The sequence below is a fragment of the Oncorhynchus mykiss genome, chromosome 17 (assembly GCF_057628025.1).
Source record: "Oncorhynchus mykiss isolate SJ-2025 chromosome 17, ASM5762802v1, whole genome shotgun sequence".
NCBI classification, from domain to species: Eukaryota; Metazoa; Chordata; class Actinopteri; order Salmoniformes; family Salmonidae; genus Oncorhynchus; species Oncorhynchus mykiss.
In genome coordinates, this window is record NC_143038.1 from 69,810,001 (window position 1) to 69,836,422 (window position 26,422).

Sequence of the window (26,422 nt, forward strand, 5' to 3'; positions counted from 1 at the left end):
AGGCTGTATCATAACTGTCCGTGATTGGGAGTCCCATAGGGCGGCACACAATTGGCCCAGCGTCATCCGGAGTTAGGTTTTGGCCAGAGTAGGTTGTCATTGTAAATAAGAATTTGTTCTTAAACTGACTTGCTTAGTTAAATAAAGGTGAAATAGTGCATCCATGTAAATGTAGTGTGCTGCTAACCCACAGCTCTCTGCGTCCTCCCCCAACAGGATGGGTAGTCTATTCAAATGAAGATAAAGTCGTTTCAAATTTGGGGAAACGGCACTCTCTTATTTTTTTTTTCAATGTTTGACATTTTGTCAGGAAATGCAGCACTGTCTCAGGTTCTGCTGTGGTACAGTGGTTGCACAGCCTTTCCTCTACAGGGAGCCAGGTTTTCCTGTGTCTACCCTTCTCAATGGCAAGGCTGTGCTCACTGAGCCTGTACTTTGTCAAGGTTTTTCTAAGGTTTTGATCAGTAACAATGGTCAAATATTTAGCCACGGTGAACTGTCGATTTAGGGCCAGATAGCACTGCATTTTGCTTTGTGCTTGTGTTTGTGTTTCCCAATAAGTCACGTAGTTTTGTTTTGATTGTGTTGTAATTTGTTTTATCCTGATTGATTGGATGTTCTGGTCCTGAGGCTTCAGTGTGTTAGTAGAACAGGTTTGTGAACTCGGCCCCAGGACCAGCTGGATGAGGGGACTGAGGCTTCAGTGTGTTAGTAGAACAGGTTTGTGAACTCAGCCCCAGGACCAGCTGGATGAGGGGACTGAGGCTTCAGTGTGTTAGTAGAACAGGTTTGTGAACTCAGCCCCAGGACTAGCTGGATGAGGGGACTGAGGCTTCAGTGTGTTAATAGAACAGGTTAGTGAACTCAGCCCCAGGACCAGCTGGATGAGGGGACTGAGGCTTCAGTGTGTTAGTAGAACAGGTTTGTGAACTCAGCCCCAGGACCAGCTGGATGAGGGGACTGAGGCTTCAGTGTGTTAGTAGAACAGGTTTGTGAACTCAGCCCCAGGACCAGCTGGATGAGGGGACTGAGGCTTCAGTGTGTTAGTAGAACAGGTTTGTGAACTCAGCCCCAGGACCAGCTGGATGAGGGGACTGAGGCTTCAGTGTGTTAGTAGAACAGGTTTGTGAACTCAGCCCCAGGACCAGCTGGATGAGGGGACTGAGGCTTCAGTGTGTTAGTAGAACAGGTTTGTGAACTCAGCCCCAGGACCAGCTGGATGAGGGGACTGAGGCTTCAGTGTGTTAGTAGAACAGGTTTGTGAACTCAGCCCCAGGACCAGCTGGATGAGGGGACTGAGGCTTCAGTGTGTTAGTAGAACAGGTTTGTGAACTCAGCCCCAGGACCAGCTGGATGAGGGGACTGAGGCTTCAGTGTGTTAGTAGAACAGGTTTGTGAACTCGGCCCCAGGACCAGCTGGATGAGGGGACTGAGGCTTCAGTGTGTTAGTAGAACAGGTTTGTGAACTCAGCCCCAGGACCAGCTGGATGAGGGGACTGAGGCTTCAGTGTGTTAGTAGAACAGGTTTGTGAACTCAGCCCCAGGACCAGCTGGATGAGGGGACTGAGGCTTCAGTGTGTTAGTAGAACAGGTTTGTGAACTCAGCCCCAGGACCAGCTGGATGAGGGGACTGAGGCTTCAGTGTGTTAGTAGAACAGGTTTGTGAACTCAGCCCCAGGACCAGCTAGATGAGGGGACTCTTTTCTTTGCTCAACTCTTGGCATTGCAGGGCTTGGTAATGATAGGAGAGGGGGTCACTGTATGTTAGATGTTTCCAAAACTTCATTGCTCTTTTTTGAGTTTTTATTATTAGTGGATATTGGCCTAATTCTGCCCTACGTGCATTGTTTGTAGTTTCCCCTTGGACATGTAGGAGAACTCTGCGTGGATGGCTTCAATGGGGTGTTTGTCCCATTGGGTGAAACCCAATTTGAATAGGTATTTAAATTAGAAAAAGCTTTGTTTAATGGTGTAGAATGCCCTGCGTGCTTTCTCTCTCAGTTCCTTCACTGCCTCATTTAGGTGTCCAGATGAGCTTACTTTTAAACCTAAATAATTGTGTGTATATATATATATATATATATATATATATATATATATATATATATATATATATAATTGTAGTGTGTGCAGTACTCTACGTATTTTGTACCAATTGAGACATCTTGTCTAATTTTCTGAGATCTGGATCTTCTCTGGAAAAATCATTATTATTATATATATATATAGTTGGTCTCTCTCTCTCTCTCTCTCGCTCTCTCTCTCTCTCTCTCTCTCTCTCTCTCTCTCTCTCTCTCACACACACACACACACGCACGCACGCACGCACGCACGCACGCTCGCTCGCTCGCTCGCTCGCTCGCTCGCTCGCTCGCTCACTCACTCACTCACTCACTCACTCACTCACTCACTCACTCACTCACTCACTCACTCACTCACTCACTCACTCACTCACTCACTCACTCACTCACTCACTCACTCATACTCTCTCTCTCTCTCTCTCTCTCTCTCTCTCCCTCCTTCTCCTCTCTCACCTCATGTGATTTGGCACAGCATGATGAAGGCAAAGCCCAGTTTTTACAGCACTCAACCACAGAGGCTCTTCCCTTGCCACATGAACAACAGATCAAAAAAATGGCAACATCTGCAAAGATTTGAAAAATATTCCTCAAAGTCTGTGACTGTTATGAAGCTCAGCACGGAGCAGAGCACTCTGACTGTCCTGTCTAGTCTTCTCTTTACTTTACATTACATCACTCTGACTGTCCTGTCTAGTCTTCTCTTTACATTACATCACTCTGACTGTCCTGTCTAGTCTTCTCTTTACATTACATCACTCTGACTGTCCTGTCTCGTCTTCTCTTTACTTTACATTACATCACTCTGACTGTCCTGTCTAGTCTTCTCTTTACTTTACATTACATCCCTCTGACTGTCCTGTCTTGTCTTCTCTTTACTTTACATCCCTCTGACTGTCCTGTCTCGTCTTCTATTTACTTTACATCCCTCTGACTGTCCTGTCTAGTCTTCTCTTTACATTACATCACTCTGACTGTCCTGTCTCGTCTTCTCTTTACTTTACATTACATCACTCTGACTGTCCTGTCTCGTCTTCTCTTTACTTTACATTACATCACTCTGACTGTCCTGTCTCGTCTTCTCTTTACTTTACATCACTCTGATTGTCCTGTCTCATCTTCTCTTTACTTTACATTACAGCACTCTAACTGTCCTGTCTAGTCTTCTCTTTACTTTACATCCCTCTGATTGTCCTGTCTCGTCTTCTCTTTACTTTACATCACTCTGACTGTCCTGTCTCGTCTTCTCTTTACTTTACATCACTCTGATTGTCCTGTCTCATCTTCTCTTTACTTTACATTACAGCACTCTGACTGTCCTGTCTCGTCTTCTCTTTACTTTACATCCCTCTGATTGTCCTGTCTCGTCTTCTCTTTACATTACAGCACTCTGACTGTCCTGTCTCGTCTTCTCTTTACATTACATCACTCTGACTGTCCTGTCTCATCTTCTCTTTACTTTACATTACATCACTCTGACTGTCCTGTCTCGTCTTCTCTTTACTTTACATCCCTCTGATTGTCCTGTCTTGTCTTCTCTTTACTTTACATTACATCACTCTGACTGTCCTGTCTAGTCTTCTCTTTACATTACATCCCTCTGACTGTCCTGTCTCGTCTTCTCTTTACTTTACATCCCTCTGACTGTCCTGTCTAGTCTTCTATTTACATTACATCACTCTGACTGTCCTGTCTCGTCTTCTCTTTACTTTACATTACATCACTCTGACTGTCCTGTCTAGTCTTCTCTTTACATTACATCCCTCTGACTGTCCTGTCTAGTCTTCTATTTACATTACATCCCTCTGACTGTCCTGTCTAGTCTTCTATTTACATTACATCACTCTGACTGTCCTGTCTAGTCTTCTATTTACATTACATCCCTCTGACTGTCCTGTCTAGTCTTCTATTTACATTACATCCCTCTGACTGTCCTGTCTAGTCTTCTATTTACATTACATCCCTCTGACTGTCCTGTCTCGTCTTCTCTTTACATTACATCCCTCTGACTGTCCTGTCTAGTCTTCTATTTACATTACATCACTCTGACTGTCCTGTCTCGTCTTCTCTTTACTTTACATTACATCACTCTGACTGTCCTGTCTAGTCTTCTCTTTACATTACATCCCTCTGACTGTCCTGTCTCGTCTTCTCTTTACATTACATCCCTCTGACTGTCCTGTCTAGTCTTCTATTTACATTACATCACTCTGACTGTCCTGTCTAGTCTTCTATTTACATTACATCCCTCTGACTGTCCTGTCTCGTCTTCTCTTTACATTACATCCCTCTGACTGTCCTGTCTAGTCTTCTATTTACATTACATCACTCTGACTGTCCTGTCTCGTCTTCTCTTTACATTACATCCCTCTGACTGTCCTGTCTAGTCTTCTATTTACTTTACATCCCTCTGACTGTCCTGTCTAGTCTTCTATTTACATTACATCCCTCTGACTGTCCTGTCTCGTCTTCTCTTTACTTTACATCACTCTGACTGTCCTGTCTAGTCTTCTCTTTACATTACATCACTCTGACTGTCCTGTCTAGTCTTCTATTTACATTACATCACTCTGATTGTCCTGTCTTGTCTTCTCTTTACTTTACATCACTCTGACTGTCCTGTCTAGTCTTCTCTTTACATTACATCCCTCTGATTGTCCTGTCTTGTCTTCTCTTTACATTACATCACTCTGACTGTCCTGTCTCGTCTTCTCTTTACATTACATCACTCTGACTGTCCTGTCTAGTCTTCTATTTACATTACATCACTCTAACTGTCCTGTCTAGTCTTCTCTTTACATTACATCACTCTGACTGTCCTGTCTAGTCTTCTCTTTACTTTACATCACTCTGACTGTCCTGTCTAGTCTTCTCTTTACATTACATCACTCTGACTGTCCTGTCTAGTCTTCTCTTTACTTTACATCACTCTGACTGTCCTGTCTAGTCTTCTCTTTACATTACATCACTCTGACTGTCCTGTCTAGTCTTCTCTTTACTTTACATTACATCACTCTGACTGTCCTGTCTAGTCTTCTCTTTACTTTACATCACTCTGACTGTCCTGTCTAGTCTTCTCTTTACATTACATCACTCTGACTGTCCTGTCTAGTCTTCTCTTTACTTTACATTACATCACTCTGACTGTCCTGTCTCGTCTTCTCTTTACATTACATCACTCTGACTGTCCTGTCTAGTCTTCTCTTTACTTTACATCACTCTGACTGTCCTGTCTCGTCTTCTCTTTACTTTACATCACTCTGACTGTCCTGTCTAGTCTTCTCTTTACATTACATCACTCTGACTGTCCTGTCTCGTCTTCTCTTTACATTACATCACTCTGACTGTCCTGTCTCGTCTTCTCTTTACTTTACATTACATCACTCTGACTGTCCTGTCTCGTCTTCTCTTTACTTTACATTACATCACTCTGACTGTCCTGTCTCGTCTTCTCTTTACTTTACATTACATCACTCTGACTGTCCTGTCTCGTCTTCTCTTTACATTACATCACTCTGACTGTCCTGTCTAGTCTTCTCTTTACATTACATCACTCTGACTGTCCTGTCTCGTCTTCTCTTTAGATTACATCACTCTCACTGTCCTGTCTCGTCTTCTCTTTACTTTACATTACATCACTCTGACTGTCCTGTCTCGTCTTCTCTTTCATTACATCACTCTGACTGTCCTGTCTCGTCTTCTTTTTACATTACATCCCTCTGACTGTCCTGTCTCGTCTTCTCTTTACTTTACATTACATCACTCTGACTGTCCTGTCTCGTCTTCTCTTTACTTTACATTACATCACTCTGACTGTCCTGTCTCGTCTTCTCTTTACTTTACATTACATCACTCTGACTGTCCTGTCTCGTCTTCTCTTTACTTTACATCCCTCTGATTGTCCTGTCTTGTCTTCTCTTTACTTTACATTACATCACTCTGACTGTCCTGTCTAGTCTTCTCTTTACATTACATCCCTCTGACTGTCCTGTCTCGTCTTCTCTTTACTTTACATCCCTCTGACTGTCCTGTCTAGTCTTCTATTTACATTACATCACTCTGACTGTCCTGTCTCGTCTTCTCTTTACTTTACATTACATCACTCTGACTGTCCTGTCTAGTCTTCTCTTTACATTACATCCCTCTGACTGTCCTGTCTAGTCTTCTATTTACATTACATCCCTCTGACTGTCCTGTCTAGTCTTCTATTTACATTACATCCCTCTGACTGTCCTGTCTAGTCTTCTATTTACATTACATCCCTCTGACTGTCCTGTCTAGTCTTCTATTTACATTACATCCCTCTGACTGTCCTGTCTCGTCTTCTCTTTACATTACATCCCTCTGACTGTCCTGTCTAGTCTTCTATTTACATTACATCACTCTGACTGTCCTGTCTCGTCTTCTCTTTACTTTACATTACATCACTCTGACTGTCCTGTCTAGTCTTCTCTTTACATTACATCCCTCTGACTGTCCTGTCTCGTCTTCTCTTTACATTACATCCCTCTGACTGTCCTGTCTAGTCTTCTATTTACATTACATCACTCTGACTGTCCTGTCTAGTCTTCTATTTACATTACATCCCTCTGACTGTCCTGTCTCGTCTTCTCTTTACATTACATCCCTCTGACTGTCCTGTCTAGTCTTCTATTTACATTACATCACTCTGACTGTCCTGTCTCGTCTTCTCTTTACATTACATCCCTCTGACTGTCCTGTCTAGTCTTCTATTTACTTTACATCCCTCTGACTGTCCTGTCTAGTCTTCTATTTACATTACATCCCTCTGACTGTCCTGTCTCGTCTTCTCTTTACTTTACATCACTCTGACTGTCCTGTCTAGTCTTATCTTTACATTACATCACTCTGACTGTCCTGTCTAGTCTTCTATTTACATTACATCACTCTGATTGTCCTGTCTTGTCTTCTCTTTACTTTACATCACTCTGACTGTCCTGTCTAGTCTTCTCTTTACATTACATCCCTCTGATTGTCCTGTCTTGTCTTCTCTTTACATTACATCACTCTGACTGTCCTGTCTCGTCTTCTCTTTACATTACATCACTCTGACTGTCCTGTCTAGTCTTCTATTTACATTACATCACTCTAACTGTCCTGTCTAGTCTTCTCTTTACATTACATCACTCTGACTGTCCTGTCTAGTCTTCTCTTTACTTTACATCACTCTGACTGTCCTGTCTAGTCTTCTCTTTACATTACATCACTCTGACTGTCCTGTCTAGTCTTCTCTTTACTTTACATCACTCTGACTGTCCTGTCTAGTCTTCTCTTTACATTACATCACTCTGACTGTCCTGTCTAGTCTTCTCTTTACTTTACATTACATCACTCTGACTGTCCTGTCTAGTCTTCTCTTTACTTTACATCACTCTGACTGTCCTGTCTAGTCTTCTCTTTACATTACATCACTCTGACTGTCCTGTCTAGTCTTCTCTTTACTTTACATTACATCACTCTGACTGTCCTGTCTCGTCTTCTCTTTACATTACATCACTCTGACTGTCCTGTCTAGTCTTCTCTTTACTTTACATCACTCTGACTGTCCTGTCTCGTCTTCTCTTTACTTTACATCACTCTGACTGTCCTGTCTAGTCTTCTCTTTACATTACATCACTCTGACTGTCCTGTCTCGTCTTCTCTTTACATTACATCACTCTGACTGTCCTGTCTCGTCTTCTCTTTACTTTACATTACATCCCTCTGACTGTCCTGTCTAGTCTTCTCTTTACATTACATCACTCTGACTGTCCTGTCTCGTCTTCTCTTTACATTACATCACTCTGACTGTCCTGTCTAGTCTTCTCTTTACATTACATCACTCTGACTGTCATGTCTCGTCTTCTCTTTACATTACATCACTCTGACTGTCCTGTCTAGTCTTCTCTTTACATTACATCACTCTGACTGTCCTGTCTAGTCTTCTCTTTACATTACATCACTCTGACTGTCCTGTCTCGTCTTCTCTTTACATTACATCACTCTGACTGTCCTGTCTCGTCTTCTCTTTACTTTACATTACATCCCTCTGACTGTCCTGTCTCGTCTTCTCTTCTCTTTACATTACATCACTCTGACTTTCCTGTCTCGTCTTCTCTTTACTTTACATTACATCACTCTGACTCTACTGTCTCGTCTTCTCTTTACATTACATCCCTCTGACTGTACTGTCTCGTCTTCTTTTTACATTACATCACTCTGACTGTACTGTCTCGTCTTCTCTTTACATTACATCACTCTGACTGTACTGTCTCATCTTCTCTTTACATTACATCACTCTGACTGTCCTGTCTCGTCTTCTCTTTACTTTACATTACATCACTCTGACTGTCCTGTCTCATCTTCTCTGTACTTTACATTACATCACTCTGACTGTCCTGTCTCGTCTTCTCTTTACTTTACATTACATCACTCTGACTGTACTGTCTCGTCTTCTCTTTACTTTACATTACATCACTCTGACTGTCCTGTCTCGTCTTCTCTTTACATTACATCCCTCTGACTGTCCTGTCTCGTCTTCTCTTTACTTTACATTACATCACTCTGACTGTCCTGTCTCGTCTTCTCTTTACATTACATCCCTCTGACTGTCCTGTCTCGTCTTCTCTTTACTTTACATTACATCACTCTGACTGTCCTGTCTCGTCTTCTCTTTACTTTACATTACATCCCTCTGACTGTCCTGTCTCGTCTTCTCTTTACTTTACATTACATCACTCTGACTGTCCTGTCTCGTCTTCTCTTTACATTACATCACTCTGACTGTCCTGTCTAGTCTTCTCTTTACATTACATCACTCTGACTGTCCTGTCTCCTCGTCTTCTCTTTAGATTACATCACTCTCACTGTCCTGTCTCGTCTTCTCTTTACTTTACATTACATCACTCTGACTGTCCTGTCTCGTCTTCTCTTTCATTACATCACTCTGACTGTCCTGTCTCGTCTTCTTTTTACATTACATCCCTCTGACTGTCCTGTCTCGTCTTCTCTTTACTTTACATTACATCACTCTGACTGTCCTGTCTCGTCTTCTCTTTACTTTACATTACATCACTCTGACTGTCCTGTCTCGTCTTCTCTTTACTTTACATTACATCACTCTGACTGTCCTGTCTCGTCTTCTCTTTACATCACTCTGACTGTCCTGTCTCGTCTTCTCTTTACATTACATCCCTCTGACTGTCCTGTCTCGTCTTCTCTTTACATTACATCCCTCTGACTGTCCTGTCTCGTCTTCTCTTTACATTACATCACTCTGACTGTCCTGTCTCGTCTTCTCTTTACTTTACATTACATCACTCTGACTGTCCTGTCTTGTCTTCTCTTTACTTTACATTACATCCCTCTGACTGTCCTGTCTCGTCTTCTCTTTACTTTACATTACATCCCTCTGACTGTCCTGTCTCGTCTTCTCTTTACATTACATCCCTCTGACTGTCCTGTCTCGTCTTCTCTTTACTTTACATTACATCCCTCTGACTGTCCTGTCTCATCTTCTCTTTACTTTACATTACATCCCTCTGACTGTCCTGTCTAGTCTTCTCTTTACATTACATCCCTCTGACTGTCCTGTCTCGTCTTCTCTTTACTTTACATTACATCACTCTGACTGTCCTGTCTCGTCTTCTCTTTACATTACATCCCTCTGACTGTCATGTCTCGTCTTCTCTTTACTTTACATTACATCCCTCTGACTGTCCTGTCTCGTCTTCTCTTTACATTACATCCCTCTGACTGTCCTGTCTCGTCTTCTCTTTACTTTACATTACATCCCTCTGACTGTCCTGTCTCATCTTCTCTTTACTTTACATTACATCCCTCTGACTGTCCTGTCTAGTCTTCTCTTTACATTACATCCCTCTGACTGTCCTGTCTCGTCTTCTCTTTACTTTACATTACATCACTCTGACTGTCCTGTCTCGTCTTCTCTTTACATTACATCCCTCTGACTGTCCTGTCTCGTCTTCTCTTTACATTACATCACTCTGATTGTCCTGTCTTGTCTTCTCTTTACATTACATCACTCTGACTGTCATGTCTCGTCTTCTCTTTACTTTACATTACATCACTCTGACTGTCCTGTCTCGTGTTCTCTTTACATTACATCACTCTGACTGTCATGTCTCGTTTTCTCTTTACATTACATCCCTCTGACTGTCCTGTCTAGTCTTCTCTTTACATTACATCACTCTGACTGTCATGTCTCGTCTTCTCTTTACTTTACATTACATCACTCTGACTGTCCTGTCTAGTCTTCTCTTTACATTACATCACTCTGACTGTCCTGTCTCGTCTTCTCTTTACATTACATCACTCTGACTGTCCTGTCTAGTCTTCTCTTTACATTACATCACTCTGACTGTCCTGTCTCGTCTTCTCTTTACATTACATTACATCACTCTGACTGTCCTGTCTCGTCTTCTCTTTACTTTACATTACATCACTCTGACTGTCCTGTCTCGTCTTCTCTTTACATTACATCACTCTGACTGTCCTGTCTCGTCTTCTCTTTACTTTACATTACATCACTCTGACTGTCCTGTCTCGTCTTCTCTTTACATTACATCACTCTGACTGTCCTGTCTAGTCTTCTCTTTACATTACATCACTCTGACTGTCATGTCTCGTCTTCTCTTTACATTACATCACTCTGACTGTCCTGTCTAGTCTTCTCTTTACATTACATCACTCTGACTGTCCTGTCTCGTCTTCTCTTTACTTTACATTACATCACTCTGACTGTCCTGTCTTGTCTTCTCTTTACTTTACATTACATCACTCTGACTTTCCTGTCTCGTCTTCTCTTTACTTTACATTACATCACTCTGACTGTACTGTCTCATCTTCTCTTTACATTACATCCCTCTGACTGTCCTGTCTCGTCTTCTCTTTACTTTACATTACATCACTCTGACTCTACTGTCTCGTCTTCTCTTTCCATTACATCCCTCTGACTGTACTGCCTCGTCTTCTCTTTACATTACATCACTCTGACTGTACTGTCTCGTCTTCTCTTTACATTACATCACTCTGACTGTACTGTCTCATCTTCTCTTTACATTACATCACTCTGACTGTACTGTCTCGTCTTCTCTTTACTTTACATTACATCACTCTGACTGTCCTGTCTCATCTTCTCTGTACTTTACATTACATCACTCTGACTGTCCTGTCTCGTCTTCTCTTTACATTACATCACTCTGACTGTCCTGTCTCGTCTTCTCTTTACATTACATCCCTCTGACTGTCCTGTCTCGTCTTCTCTTTACTTTACATTACATCACTCTGACTGTCCTGTCTCGTCCTCTATTTACTTTACATTACATCACTCTGACTGTCCTGTCTCATCTTCTCTTTACTTTACATTACATCACTCTGACTGTCCTGTCTCGTCTTCTCTTTACATTACATCACTCTGACTGTCCTGTCTAGTCTTCTCTTTACATTACATCACTCTGACTGTCCTGTCTCGTCTTCTCTTTAGATTACATCACTCTGACTGTCCTGTCTCGTCTTCTCTTTACTTTACATTACATCACTCTGACTGTCCTGTCTCATCTTCTCTGTACTTTACATTACATCACTCTGACTGTCCTGTCTCGTCTTCTCTTTACATTACATCACTCTGACTGTCCTGTCTCGTCTTCTCTTTACATTACATCCCTCTGACTGTCCTGTCTCGTCTTCTCTTTACTTTACATTACATCACTCTGACTGTCCTGTCTCGTCCTCTATTTACTTTACATTACATCACTCTGACTGTCCTGTCTCATCTTCTCTTTACTTTACATTACATCACTCTGACTGTCCTGTCTCGTCTTCTCTTTACATTACATCACTCTGACTGTCCTGTCTAGTCTTCTCTTTACATTACATCACTCTGACTGTCCTGTCTCGTCTTCTCTTTAGATTACATCACTCTGACTGTCCTGTCTCGTCTTCTCTTTACTTTACATTACATCACTCTGACTGGCCTGTCTCGTCTTCTCTTTACTTTACATTACATCACTCTGACTGTCCTGTCTCGTCTTCTCTTTACATTACATCACTCTGACTGTCCTGTTTCGTCTTCTCTTTACATTACATCCCTCTGACTGTCCTGTCTCGTCTTCTCTTTACTTTACATTACATCACTCTGACTGTCCTGTCTCGTCCTCTATTTACTTTACATTACATCACTCTGACTGTCCTGTCTCATCTTCTCTTTACTTTACATTACATCACTCTGACTGTCCTGTCTCGTCTTCTCTTTACATTACATCACTCTGACTGTCCTGTCTAGTCTTCTCTTTACATTACATCACTCTGACTGTCCTGTCTCGTCTTCTCTTTAGATTACATCACTCTGACTGTCCTGTCTCGTCTTCTCTTTACTTTACATTACATCACTCTGACTGGCCTGTCTCGTCTTCTCTTTACTTTACATTACATCACTCTGACTGTCCTGTCTCGTCTTCTCTTTACATTACATCACTCTGACTGTCCTGTCTCGTCTTCTCTTTACATTACATCCCTCTGACTGTCCTGTCTCGTCTTCTCTTTACTTTACATTACATCACTCTGACTGTCCTGTCTCGTCTTCTCTTTACTTTACATTACATCACTCTGACTGTCCTGTCTCGTCTTCTCTTTACTTTACATTACATCACTCTGACTGTCCTGTCTCGTCTTCTCTTTACTTTACATTACATCACTCTGCCTGTCCTGTCTCGTCTTCTCTTTACATTACATCACTCTGACTGTCCTGTCTAGTCTTCTCTTTACATTACATCACTCTGACTGTCCTGTCTCGTCTTCTCTTTACTTTACATTACATCACTCTGCCTGTCCTGTCTCGTCTTCTCTTTACATTACATCCCTCTGACTGTCCTGTCTCGTCTTCTCTTTACATTACATCCCTCTGACTGTCCTGTCTCGTCTTCTCTTTACAATACATCCCTCTGACTGTCCTGTCTCGTCTTCTCTTTACTTTACATTACATCCCTCTGACTGTCCTGTCTCGTCTTCTCTTTACATTACATCCCTCTGACTGTCCTGTCTCGTCTTCTCTTTACTTTACTTTACATCACTCTGACTGTCCTGTCTCGTCTTCTCTTTACATTACATCCCTCTGACTGTCCTGTCTCGTCTTCTCTTTACTTTACATTACATCCCTCTGACTGTCCTGTCTCATCTTCTCTTTACTTTACATTACATCCCTCTGACTGTCCTGTCTAGTCTTCTCTTTACATTACATCCCTCTGACTGTCCTGTCTCGTCTTCTCTTTACTTTACATTACATCCCTCTGACTGTCCTGTCTCATCTTCTCTTTACTTTACATTACATCCCTCTGACTGTCCTGTCTCGTCTTCTCTTTACTTTACATTACATCCCTCTGACTGTCCTGTCTCGTCTTCTCTTTACTTTACATTACATCACTCTGACTGTCCTGTCTCGTGTTCTCTTTACATTACATCACTCTGACTGTCCTGTCTAGTCTTCTCTTTACATTACATCCCTCTGACTGTCCTGTCTCGTCTTCTCTTTACTTTACATTACAGCTGCCTGTGATTGAACTCAACGGGGAAAACCTTCTAGGATATTTCTGCCCATGTCCACAGCAGACATCAAGTTCTCTCTTTCACAGTTCTTCATTTCATTTTTTAAACACAGTTTAACTCTGTATTTTAAAGTGTTAAACAATGACTATAACAGTATGACAAGATAATTTAAAATAGACACGTCATGTGGGATATGCCAACTGTCCCTGTCCCCAGATCAGACATCAGACAGCCTATTCTCTAGATAATGTAAAATTATATATACGGAATTAGGGACTATTAATGAAGTACACTACATAGAAAATAAAAGGTAATTTTGTCTCTTTGTTTCTGTTCATCACCGTTACACTTCTTTACCCTCTCACTCTGTCTCTGTTCCCCCAGCAGGTCAGAGGTCAGACAGCAGGGCCTTGGAGGACCACTATGACTTCCTGGTTCAGTTGAGAAAGGCATCCTCCCACCAACCTGCCTCACACCACTACCAGCACCACAACCACCTGCCCCCCGACGGCAGAAGCCCTGCCCCAGCCATGTACCACACTGGCAGTCTGCGCCTCCGTGATGACCTCCCTCCCGTCTGGTCTGTTGGGGCTCGGAGCTCACCTGAGAGACCAGGTAGGTTATGGATATTGCATCCTTATAAACACACCTTGCATTTCCACAAATCTCTGTTGATATAGCCCACAAGGCTAATTTGAGTAGAATATTTGTAGTTACATTTACAACATCCGTGGAGCTACTGTCAGAATTGCAGGAAATACATCCTTATGTCATTAACGGCCTGATAGATGGACTCCTCGATGGCTGTTGACTACAGTTTGAATCCTTGACATTGTGTTTCTTAAACTTTTTTGTTTCTGAATGATTTTATTGAATTTTATTGTCCTCTATCTGGCTATGTGTGTCCTAGACAGCGTCCCTTTAAATCTACAGGCTTGCCCGTTCTGCCAGCATACCTTCCACCGCGGAGGGTCCCTACGCGAGCACATCAGGTTTTGCCACGAGCGGGACGGGGGACACTATAGAGCTCAGATGGAACGACACATGGGACTGCACAGTCAGGTACATGGCAAGGGGACACACTGGAAGAAATATAAAATCCTTTGGAGTCCACCTACTACAAAGTGCCACTCTTTCTGAAGGTTTTTCAAGACGGATATGACCAGCAATGTAATGACTCCAAAAGGGTGTTATGTCAGAGCATTCGGAAAGTATTCAGACCCCCCTTCCCTTTTTCCACATTTTGTTACGTTACAGCCTTATTCTAAAATGGATTAATTGTTTTTTCCCCTCGTCAATCTACACACAATACCCCATAATGACAAAGCAAAAACATGTTTTAAAAAATCTTTGCAAATTAAAAAAAATAAATAAATAAATGGAATATCACATTTACATAAGTATTCAGACCCTTTACTCAGTACTTTGTTGAAGCACCATTGGCAGCGATTACAGTTTCAAGTCTTCTTGGGTATGACGCTACAAGCTTGGCACACCTGTATTTGGGGAGTTTCTCCCATTCTTCTCTGCAGATCCTCTCAAGCTCTGTCAGGTTGGATGAGGAGCGTCACTGCACAGCTATTTTCAGGTCTCTACAGAGATGCTCGATCAGGTTCAAGTCCGGGCTCTGACTGGGCTACTCAAAGACATTCAGTCTGAGGTCCTTAACGCTCTGGAGCAGGTTTTCATCAATGATCTCTCTGTAGTTGGCTCCGTTCATCTTTCCCTCGATCCTGACTAGTCTCCCAGTCCCTGCCGCTGAAAAACATCTCCACAGCATGATGCTGTCACCACCATGCTTCACTGTAGGGATGGTGCCAGGTTTCCTCCAGACGTGATGCTTGGCATTCAGGCCAAAGTGTTCAATCTCGGTTTCATCAGACCAGAGAATCTTGTTTCTCATGGTCTGAGTCTTTTAGGTGCCTTTTGTCAAACTCCAAGCAGGCTATCATGTGCCTTTTACTGAAGAGTTGCTTCCGTCTGGCCACTCTACCATAAAGGCCTAATTGGTGGAGTGCTGCAGAGATGGTTGTCCTTCTGGAAGATTCTCCCATCTCCATAGAGGAACCCTGGAGCTCTGTCAGAGTGACCATCAGGTTCTTGGTCACCTCCCTGACCAAGGCCCCTTTCCCCCGATTGCTCAGTTTGGCCGGGAGGTCAGAGGTCCTGCCTCCAGACTCTAGGATGAGTCTTGGTGGTTCCAAACATTTAAGAATGATGGAGGCCACTGTGTTCTTGGGGGCCTTCAATACAGCAGAAATGTTTTGGTACCCTTCCCCATATCTGTGCATCGACACAATCCTGTCTTGGAGCTCTACGGACAATTCCTTTGACCTCATGGCTTGGTTTTTGCTCTGACATGCACTGTCAATTCTGGGACATTATATAGACAGGTGTGCGCCTTTCCAAATCATGTCCAATCAATTGAATTTACCACAGGTGGACTCCAATCAAGTTGTAGAAACATCTCAAGGATGATCAATGAAAACAGGATGCACTTGAGCTTCATTTTGCGTCTCATAGCAACGGGTCTGAATACTTATGTAATCAAGGTATTTCTGTATTGTTTTTTTCTTTATAGATTTGCACACAAAAAAATATCTGTTTTTTGTTTGTCGTTATGGGGTATTGTGATGTCATTATGGGGTATTGTGATGTCATTATGGAGTATTGTGATGTCATTATGGGGTATTGTGGTGTCATTGTGGGGAGTTGTGTGTAGATTGATGAGGAACATGTTTTATTTAATCCATTTTAGAATAAGGCTGTAACGTAACGAAATGTGGAAAAAGTCAAGGGGTCTGAATACTTTCCAAATGCACTGTAGTTTGACTGTAGAAAAGGCATGATATGCAATCTCAGCGTTGACTCTCAATCTCCTGTTGACCAGAACTGATTTGACTGAATGCGTGTTTGTGATTGGTGCAGCACATTGACCATGGTGCGGAGAGCAGGAAGTTCAAGTGTTTTCAGTGCGGGAAATCCTTCAAGTACAAACACCACCTCAAAGAGCACCTCCGCATCCACAGTGGTAATTTCACCTTTTCTTACATGAAATATTCCAAATCAATTTGATTGGTTTTATGCTAAAGCAATAAGACATGAGAACCCATGGTAATTAATACACGACTAAGGGTTGTTCTTAGGCGCGAAGCATCTTCAACTGAGGTTCCGTGTCTGTGCTTCCTTCTTTAGGTGAGAAACCATATGAATGTTCCAACTGCAAGAAGCGCTTCTCTCACTCTGGCTCCTACAGCTCACACCTCAGCAGTAAGAAGTGCTTGACAGGGGGAGGAGGAGGAGGAGGAGGAGGAGGAGGAGGGGGACGTAGAGGTGGAGGGGAGAGCTATAACAACAGACATAGCCAGGGGACCTGCCAGTCCTCTCCTGCATCACCCTCAGCAGGAAGCAGTAGGAACAGCAGTGGAAAGGGCTCTCCCTACCTTCCCCACACCCAGAAGCGTCAGTCACCAATGGGCTTAGAGAGGGAGCTGTACCCCCCTGGGGACCAGAGCAGGGGGGTCCTCCAGGGCCGGGAGCTAGGCAGGCTGTGGGACCCCCCAGCGGAGTTCTCCCTCCGGGACAACGTGTTCCAGGGCACCAACCTGCTGCCGTACCTCCATACCAGCGCCGGGGGCAAGTTTGAGCAGATGCTGCAGGAGATGTTTGACAGGGAGGAGCGAGATGTAGGCTCACCCAGGGAGGAGGGGAGACTGGGGATTCACAACGGAGGGCGAGACAGGAAGGCAGATGATCCAAAGCCGCTGAAACGCAACCGAACCGGCTCGGGAGAAGGGTACAGGGGTGGAGGTGGGGTGACATGCCACTGGTGCTCCCAGCTCTTCCCCAGCCCTGCCGTGTTACTGCAGCATGGGCGCTACCTCTGTAAGATTAACCGGCAGGCCATGGAGGTGCCTGAAGGTCCTCGCAGCAAAGACCACCTCTCTCCCCTCTACTTCTCCTCCAGAACCCCTCTCCAGCCACCCCCACCAGACAACAACAATAAAACCACAGCGATGGCTAACGGTTTCTCCAAAGATAAGTCTCCTCTCCAGAGACCCTGCTGGCACTCTGTCCCTCAGGAGCTGCTGGTCGCCAGGCACTCCCCCCTACAGCCCCGCCCAGGCACACTATCCATGAGATCCTATTGGTCTAGCCAGGAGAGTGGCAGGAGTGGCGGCAGCCCCGGCCAACCAGCACCAACTAGCCCTGCTACAGACATGTCCTCACTGCTACCAATAGGACCATTACCCTCTTCAGAGATCGACTCGCCCCTCTGCCTGGACCTTTCCTCCACCACTCTCACCCCTCATTGGAGTCGAACCAGCCCCCAAGGAAGGACCAACGGGTCCGGTAGCTCCCAGAATGACCAACCCCTGGATCTCTCCCTCCCCAAGCCCCAGGAGGGGGAAGTCCTGGAGGACAGCATGCCCAGTAATGGACACCCTCGTCTGGGAGAAAAGAGAGAGAAGACCTACAGAGAGCCAGCAGAGAACCAGCAGCTCCACCGGAGGCTGAGTCTCAGTCCACCTTGGCAACAGGTGTGGGACAGGAGGGGTATTATTTATGTCTGGCTGTGTGCTGTTTGTTTTCTACTGTGTTTCTACACAGTGTATGTATGTGCAATGTGTGATCTGTGGTAATATTTGACTCTTTTAGGACAATAAACATCAATCTAATCTAAACAAATCTAAATCTCATCAGCATCAAGGCGTCTACAGTGGCGTTCCGATGTTTGAGGGCTCCGTCTACAGTGCATACCCTCTGTTTAACCCCATGATGCCTGCTGGGCTAGCTGGCTCAGGACATGATGTGGTCCCCTCCCTGCCCCTCAGTCACCCAGCCAGCAGCCAGCGATTTCTCTCCCCTATGGTCTACATGATGGAGTCGGACACAGATGCCGTGCTGAAGAGGATCCGTCAAGAGAGACAAGCCATCATGGTAAGAACAACATTTCCCCTATTTTTATTTTTCCTTTATTTAACTAGGCAAGTCAGTTAAGAACAAATTCTTATTTGCAATGACGGCCTAGGAACAGTGGGTTAACTGCCTGTTCAGGGGCAGAACGACAGATTTGTACCTTGTCAGCTCAGGGGTTTGAACTTGCAACCTTCCGGTTACTAGTCCAACGCTCTAACCACTAGGCTACCCTGTTTATTTCAATTCGATCGCAGAGGAATGAACTGGTACTAAAGAGAAACCAACGCTGACATCCCCTGAACAGACCCAGATCAGAACCCCCTAAACATTAGTATTGTGAATGTCACCAGGGTGAGGTGATGGATTGCGGGGGTCTGGACTACGCCTCGCTGATGGAGGAGGGAGGAGAGGGAGAAGGGGGACCAGGGAGGAAGAGACTGAAGAAGACAGACGACGGCCTGTACGCCTGCGACATCTGTGACAAGACCTTCCAGAAAAGCAGTTCTCTGCTCCGACACAAGTATGAGCACACAGGTATACGCAGTGACATTTTAAATGTATTTATTTTTATTATATATATTTTTTTTTACCCCCTTTTCCCCCCAATTTCGTGGTGTCCAATTGTTAGTCGTTACTACCTTGTCTCATCGCTACAACTCCCATACGGGCTCGGGAGAGACGAAGGTCGAAAGCCTCCGAAACACAGCGCGCATCCAACCCGGAAGCCAGCCGCACCAATGTGTCGGAGGAAACACCGTGCACCTGGCGACCTGGTTAGCGTGCACTGCGCCCGGCCCGCCACAGTAGTCGCTGGTGCGCGATGAGACAAGGATATCCCTACCGGCCAAACCCTCCCTAACCCGGACGACGCTAGGCCAATTGACGCAGTGACATTTATAGAAATTATGAAGCATAAATTATACTAAGAGCTCTATTTACACATTCCACGATAGAAATGTAACGGTAATTAAACGGGCCGACGTACGCAACGGTTACGTGAATGCAGTTCTCCGCAAAACCACGGGAACATTGCCTCACACTGTAAGGCTAAACCTCTGCGATGTGGCTTGAATAGAGCCCTTTTTAGTAAGGTTATGGGGAGACAACCAGATAGTAGGACCATGGTTTTTAGGGATAATCTCTGTCTTTTGAAAGCTACAGTACGATGGATTGAGCATGTTTCTGTTCTGATATATTCCCCCCCACACAGGTAAACGTCCTCACGAGTGTCAGATCTGCAGGAAGGCCTTCAAGCATAAGCACCATCTGATGGAGCACAGTCGCCTGCACTCTGGAGAGAAGCCCTATGAGTGTGATAAGTGTGGCAAGAGGTTCTCCCACTCTGGCTCATACTCCCAACACATGAACCATCGATACACCTACTGTAGCAGGGAACAGGAACAGGAAGGGGTCGAGGAGCCTCCTCTTACCCCAGGAGGGTCCACCGATCTGGGCCATGTTTCCGAGGGCACCCCCTTCTCCATGGAGTACACCCCAATGTTTCTCAGCGATGCCAGTCTGGACGGGGGGATAGGAGGGAGAGCACATGAAGAGGAGGAGGAAGAGGAGGACGAGACAGACAAAACTAAAGGTGGCCATATGAAGGAGGCTTGTACTTTATCAGGGTCAGGGTCTGGTGAAGGGTTAGGGTTGGAGCTGTGCTCTAGCCCTGTGGGGAATGAGAGAGACAGACAGCATGTCGACAGAGACAATGGAGAAGGAGAGAATTCTGGTCTACAGACTTACAGACTTGAAAACAACAATCACTGGGACAGAGATGCGTTGGAACAAAATGGAGACCAGAACACAGACACATACGAGTTGAGCCCAGAAGCCCAGCGGACAAGTATGCCAAAACCAATGCATCTAGCTACGAACATTTAACATTTTAGTCATTTACTAGACACTCTTATCCAGAGCAACTTACAGTTAGTGTATTAATCTTCAGATCATATCGAGTACATTTTCTCCTCAATAAAGTAGCTATCGGCAAAGTCACTGCTAGTGGGGAAAAGAGAAGTGCCTTTTTTTGGTGGTGGCCATTTTTTAAAACATGCGCTGTTCAAGATGAAGCAAAACCTACACTGTACAAAGCCATATGAACACAGCCAAACTAAGGACCACTTGAACAGATGTAATCAATACAGTAGACAGTACGAGGAATGGTATGATGTCCACTCTGATCAGTATGTGAGAAGCCACAGTATTGACCCCTACACATCTGGCACAACAGCTATCAGTTGACTGCTTCCTGCTTGTGACTGGGTAAGGGTGAAGGAGTTTGTGTGGTTCTGTAGCAAGCAGTGTTGTTCAATTTGTTTCCAGTTGCCTTATCAGTATAAATAATTATTCTTTATTTGCCAGTATAAGTATTCCATTTTTTAAAGGTTTTATATTTGTTTACATCATATTCTCCAAAGAACAACAGGTCTCTGTTGTTTGTTAAAACAAATGTATAAGCAATAAATAATAACTATTATTCAAATTATAATAAAGGATTAAAGATACATTATTTTGTGCCAAAGCCACACATTTGTTTCAGGATATATCTGTTATGACTGTGGTCAAGCTGTGCATTAATTATGGGCATTAGTATGGAGATAGATTAGTGCCAAAAATGATACAATGACCAAAATGAACGGCAATACATAGCCGTACAAATACAGATTTACCTTGGGGTTTCCATGGTGACTAACGAATGTCTAATACAGTATGTAATTCGTGGAAGGCCGAGTGTGTGTGAATTTTCACTTTTCACCTTTGTACTTGATTGATATATTAAGGTTAGGTGATTGATTAGTTCAGAAGCCTCACCTGGTTGTTTAGGTCTGAAAATAATAGTAATAATAATAATAATTGTAAACAAACGGTCCTCTAAAAATGTAGTTTGTTATCCCTGATCTAAAAGATCAGCAAGACATCAAGAAGTGGTCTGTGCCACTAGCCACTAGCCACTAGCCACTAGCCACTAGTCACTAGCCACTAGCCACTAGTCACTAGCCACTAGCCACTAGCCACTAGCCACTAGCCACTAGTCACTAGCCACTAGCCACTAGCCACTAGCCATCCTAAACCTTACAGTATTTCTACACACAAGCGGAAAACGAGAGTATGAAGAGTTAACAAAGATAAACTTTTTTTTTTTTTTTTGGAGGACAACATGAAACTTACCCTGCCTCACGATGTTTTACATATTTCATATACCAGACATGTGGAGTTGGTTTGTCTCTATTAGAAAACGCACAGACATTGTCTCCATGTAATATACTGTGAGTACTGTGCTTGTACTTGTAAACTGTCTTCAGAAAGCATTCACACTTTTTACAACCTGAATTAAAAATGTATACAATTTAGATTATTTTTTTTTTTTTGGGGGGGGGGGTAACTGGCTTTTTTTTATTTTACCTTTATTTAACCAGGCAAGTCAGTTAAGAACAAATTCTTATTTTCAATGACGGCCTGGGAACAGTGGGTTAACTGCCTGTTCAAGGGCAGAACGACAGATTTGTACCTTGTCAGCTCGGGGGTTTGAACTCGCAACCTTCCGGTTACTAGTCCAACGCTCTAACCACTAGGCTACCCTGCTTACACACAATATCCCATAATGTCAAAGTGGAAATATGTTTTTCTACATTTTCACAAATGACTAAAAAAATGAAAAGTTGAAATGTGTTGAGTCAATAAGTATTTAACCCCTTTGCTATGGCAAACCCCAGTTCAGGAATAAAGTACGTGCTTAACAAGTCACATGATACGTTTCATGGACTCACTCTGTGTGAGGCACTAAAGTAATACTGAAAAAGAAATACACTGGATTTGCTTATCAATAAGACAGTGAATGTTCCTGAGTGGTCGAGATAGTTTCGACTTAAATCTGCTAAGGCAATACCTAAAAATGGTTGTCTAGCAATGATCAACAACCAATTTGACGGAGTTTAAATAATGTGTGGAAATAATGTGTGGAAAGCTCTTAGAGACTTCATCTGTAATCTCTGTCAAAGGTGCTTGTACTAAGTATTAGTATTGACCCAAGGGTCTGAATACTTATATAAATGTGATATTTCTGTGTTCCATTTTCAATAGATTTGCAAAAAAATGTCTAAAAACATGTTTTCACTTTGTCATTATGGGGTATTGTGTGTCGAGGGATGAGACAAAACATATATTTCATCGATTTTGAAACAAGGCTGTGAAACAACAAAATGTGGAATAAATCAAGGGGTATGAATGCTTTCTGAAGGTACTGTATATGACACCCGAATTAAAGCAATGTGTCACACATTTCAATGCCGTTGTAGCCAATAGTATTAGAATAACTGAAACGGGACGTTCCCGTTCACGTTGACGTTTCTCCACAGTAACTATCAGTAACTCTATTTATATGGGTGTATCCATGGCGACAGGGGTCAAGCAAGACGCAGGACCGATTCTAGAACATGTATCATCTTCAATACCTCCTATATCTGTCAATGTGAAAACTACCTCCGATATGTTCATCCACCGTGAGTCATCTGTGAATCTGCCACAGCTCTGGTGCTGTACGCGACACCGTTACAGAGAGCTGAGGTGTGACCAAACCAAAATCCTCAGTGTCTGGAGCCGTACTAGTGCCAACGGGAAATTTCATTTAAATTAAAATATTTTTGAATTTGTATTCAGAAAGATCATTTTAATTAAACGTATTGTAGAACTCTATGCCTGACGGTTTAGGGTTCGATGTAATCCATATCGCGAATAAAGCACGATTGAAATGTAAAGGCAATGTTCGTGCTTTCGTGTAGACTATACATTCACGGTTGACGCTGCATATGTCGGTTCAATCGGAAATTGCCTTTACAATTCAGGCGCGCTATAGCGATACGGAATGCATCGAGTCCTTGGCCTTCCTCTGAACTGAAAACTCATCGTGTCAATATTTAGTAACAGAATATGTAGGTAATCATGCACAACTCAACCAAGGTCAGAATTATTATCTGATTCTGTAGACTTTAACAAAGCCCACCGCTACCTGATGTCACCAGCTTTTAATACTTTTTAGGGGGACAAAGATATTGTATTTTCTTGGACAAAGTAAGCAAATATAATTTTTGAACTCTTGAGTTGATATCGGCACAACTTGTATCAAGCTGTATATTGTTTAGCAACTCAGTTATGCATTTTGTATTGAATTACATTTCGTTTTTTACATTTTTTTTTAAACCTGTGGATATATTTGTAATAAAAATGTGCGTATTGCTTTGTCCTTTTCATGTATTCTTTCAAACACGTATATATAACAATTACATATGTCCCTGACACCTATTCACAAAAATTAAAACTTGAGTTTATGCGAGTTTACTGTCCACGACATGGGACCATGCGCATGATCAGCTTCAGAGACACCAATCACACTGTTCTATGTTAATGACAGGTCTCCTGTGTTCTGGTCAGGGTCACCAGTTTCCTCTTACTGTAAATAGCTCTCCTCACCACTGCCAGGCTCCTCAATTCTCTGCTGTAGGGTGACTTCTTGTAGATCATTTGCATAATGATTCAGAGATAGCTAGTTTCTACCCTGAAACATGTGGCTGTGCCATGCAAAACCTATCAGCTTATATAGCCGAGTCGCAACTAGTCACTCCACTGTCTGGAATATCACAGACAACAGTTGGGAGCTTCTTTATTTAACAGTTTAAACACTAAACAGTAAATAGATTTTAAAAAATACCGTCATTTTATATAATGAAATGTAATGTAAAATACATGAAAGTTCAACATTCCAAAGTATCTGGAAGAGTTGGGACACAATGTCTTGAAATCTATCAATATTTCATGACAGACTTTTGATTAGAATAGTGAGTGTTTGAGCTTCTCTCTGTCTCTATTTCTCTCTCTCTCTCTCTGTGTCTCTCTCTCTTACTGTGTCTCTCTGTCTCTGTCTCTCTTTCTCTCTGTGTCTCTATCTCTCTTTGTCTCTCTTTCTCTCTCTCTCTCTGTCTCTCTCTCTCTCTCTCTTTTCTCTCTCTCTCTCTGTGTCTCTCTCTCTTACTGTGTCTCTCTGTCTCTGTCTCTCTTTCTCTCTCTCTGTCTCTCTCTCTCTCTCTCTCTGTGTCTCTCTCTCTTACTGTGTCTCTCTCTCTGTGTCTCTCTCTCTCTGTGTCTCTCTCTCAATTAAATTTCAATTTAAGTGCCTTTATTAAAAAAGTGGCTTTATTGGCATGGGAAACATATGTTTACATTGCCAAAGCAAGTGAAATAGATGATAAAAAAAAATGAACAGTAAACAGTACACTTACAAAAGTTCCAAAAGAATAGAGACATTTCAAATATCATATTATGTGTTGTACTGATGTTCAAATAAATAAACATAAATATAGGTTGTATTTACAATGGTTTACTGGTTGCCCTGCTGTGATGGCACACTGGTATTTCACCAAATAGATATGGGAGTTTATCAAAATTTGATTTGTTTTCGAATTCTTTGTGGGTTTGTGTAATCTGAGGGAAATATGTGTCTCTAATATGGTCATACATTGGGCAGGAGGTTAGGAAGTGCAGCTCAGTTTCCACCTCATTTTGTGGGCAGTGAGCACATAGCCTGTCTTCTCGAGAGCCATGTCTGCCTACGGCGGCCTTTCTCAATAGCAAGGCTATGCTCACTGAGTCTGTACATAGTAAAAGCTTTCCTTAAGTTTGGGTCAGTCACAGTGGTCAGGTATTCTGTCACTCTCTGTTTAGGGCCAAATAACATTCTAGTTTGCTCTGTTTTTTTTGTAAATTCTATCCAATCTGTCAAGTAATTATCTTTTGGTTTTCTCATGATTTTGTTGGGTCTAACTGTGTTGCCCCCCCCCCCCCCCTCTCTCATAGCTGGTTTTAATATTACTGATCATCACCACAAGCCTGAGAAAAAAAGAAAAAACATCACAGGAAATAATGTTGCCAATAGTTTTATTGCATTGGTTTTTATTAACACTTAAATCTCAGTAAATTGCACGATTTGGAGTGAGGAAAAAACACAAACGGTTGATAATTACAGTGATATACAAAATATAAACGCTTTCTGCATATTTAAAATTATTTATTTTTTTAAGTGTCTGCCAGTGTGTTTTATGAGATATAACATGTCATCAGTTTTATCCCAAATAGTTTTGTCTCTACACGTGAACAGTGAATATAAACTATAGTTATAGGAGCATTGTAGGAGTAAATAAAATAGGAATTCAAGGTTTTAAAACAATATGCATAATTGTAACTAACTTTGGGCTGTTTTTGGGGAGTCAGCTAGGTATCTGCAGTCATTTCAGGTTATATATATACACATAACCTGTTATCCTATTTCAAAACGTCTGTGTGATCCTCAATCCAATAACCAGAATTAGAGCCAGCACTCAAATGGAATGGGGCAACTCTGGCAACGCACTGACAAGGATTGGAATACACACAAAGTTTTGTTCCCATTATAAAAAAATATATATATAATGACTCTACTTCACTCAACTCTGCTGGTGACAGAAACACTTGTCCCTCTTTCCCTTCCTCCCATCCATGAGACATGCAAGATAATCAATAAATATAGTAAATAAAACATCCAAATCCAACACGCACTCTTTACTTCTCTTCTTCTCTTCTTTTCTTTCTTGCTTTGTTTTGTCTTCTCTTCTCTTGCCAAACCCACAGTATTAATACCAAACCCACAGTATTACCAAACCCACAGAATTACCAAACCCACAGTATTACCAAACCCACAGTATTACCAAACCCACAGTATTACCAAACCCACAGTATTACCAAACCCACAGTATTACCAAACCCACAGTATTACCAAACCCACAGTATTACCAAACCCACAGTATTACCAAACCCACAGTATTACCAAACCC

The 26,422-nt window shown here is 42.7% G+C and overlaps 1 protein-coding gene across 4 annotated transcripts in view; it reads left to right on the forward strand.

The window, feature by feature from the left end:
* Positions 1-21,072, forward strand: part of LOC110494777 (zinc finger E-box-binding homeobox 2) — an 83,348-nt gene extending 62,276 nt beyond the window's left edge. For 2 of the 4 annotated variants that reach the window (XM_090206445.1, XM_090206446.1), the window contains exons 3-9: positions 14,028-14,255; positions 14,551-14,702; positions 16,569-16,671; positions 16,836-18,181; positions 18,345-18,581; positions 18,911-19,094; positions 19,771-21,072. In XM_090206445.1, coding sequence (XP_090062571.1) covers positions 14,028-14,255; positions 14,551-14,702; positions 16,569-16,671; positions 16,836-18,181; positions 18,345-18,581; positions 18,911-19,094; positions 19,771-20,444 — 2,924 coding nt within the window. In that variant the 3' untranslated portion in view covers positions 20,445-21,072. Of the gene's footprint in view, positions 1-14,024; positions 14,256-14,550; positions 14,703-16,568; positions 16,672-16,835; positions 18,182-18,344; positions 18,582-18,910; positions 19,095-19,770 lie in introns of all 4 variants that reach the window. The other 2 variants (XM_090206444.1, XM_021570107.3) reach the window with 1 other exon arrangement.
* The last annotated feature ends 5,350 nt before the right edge of the window (positions 21,073-26,422 follow it).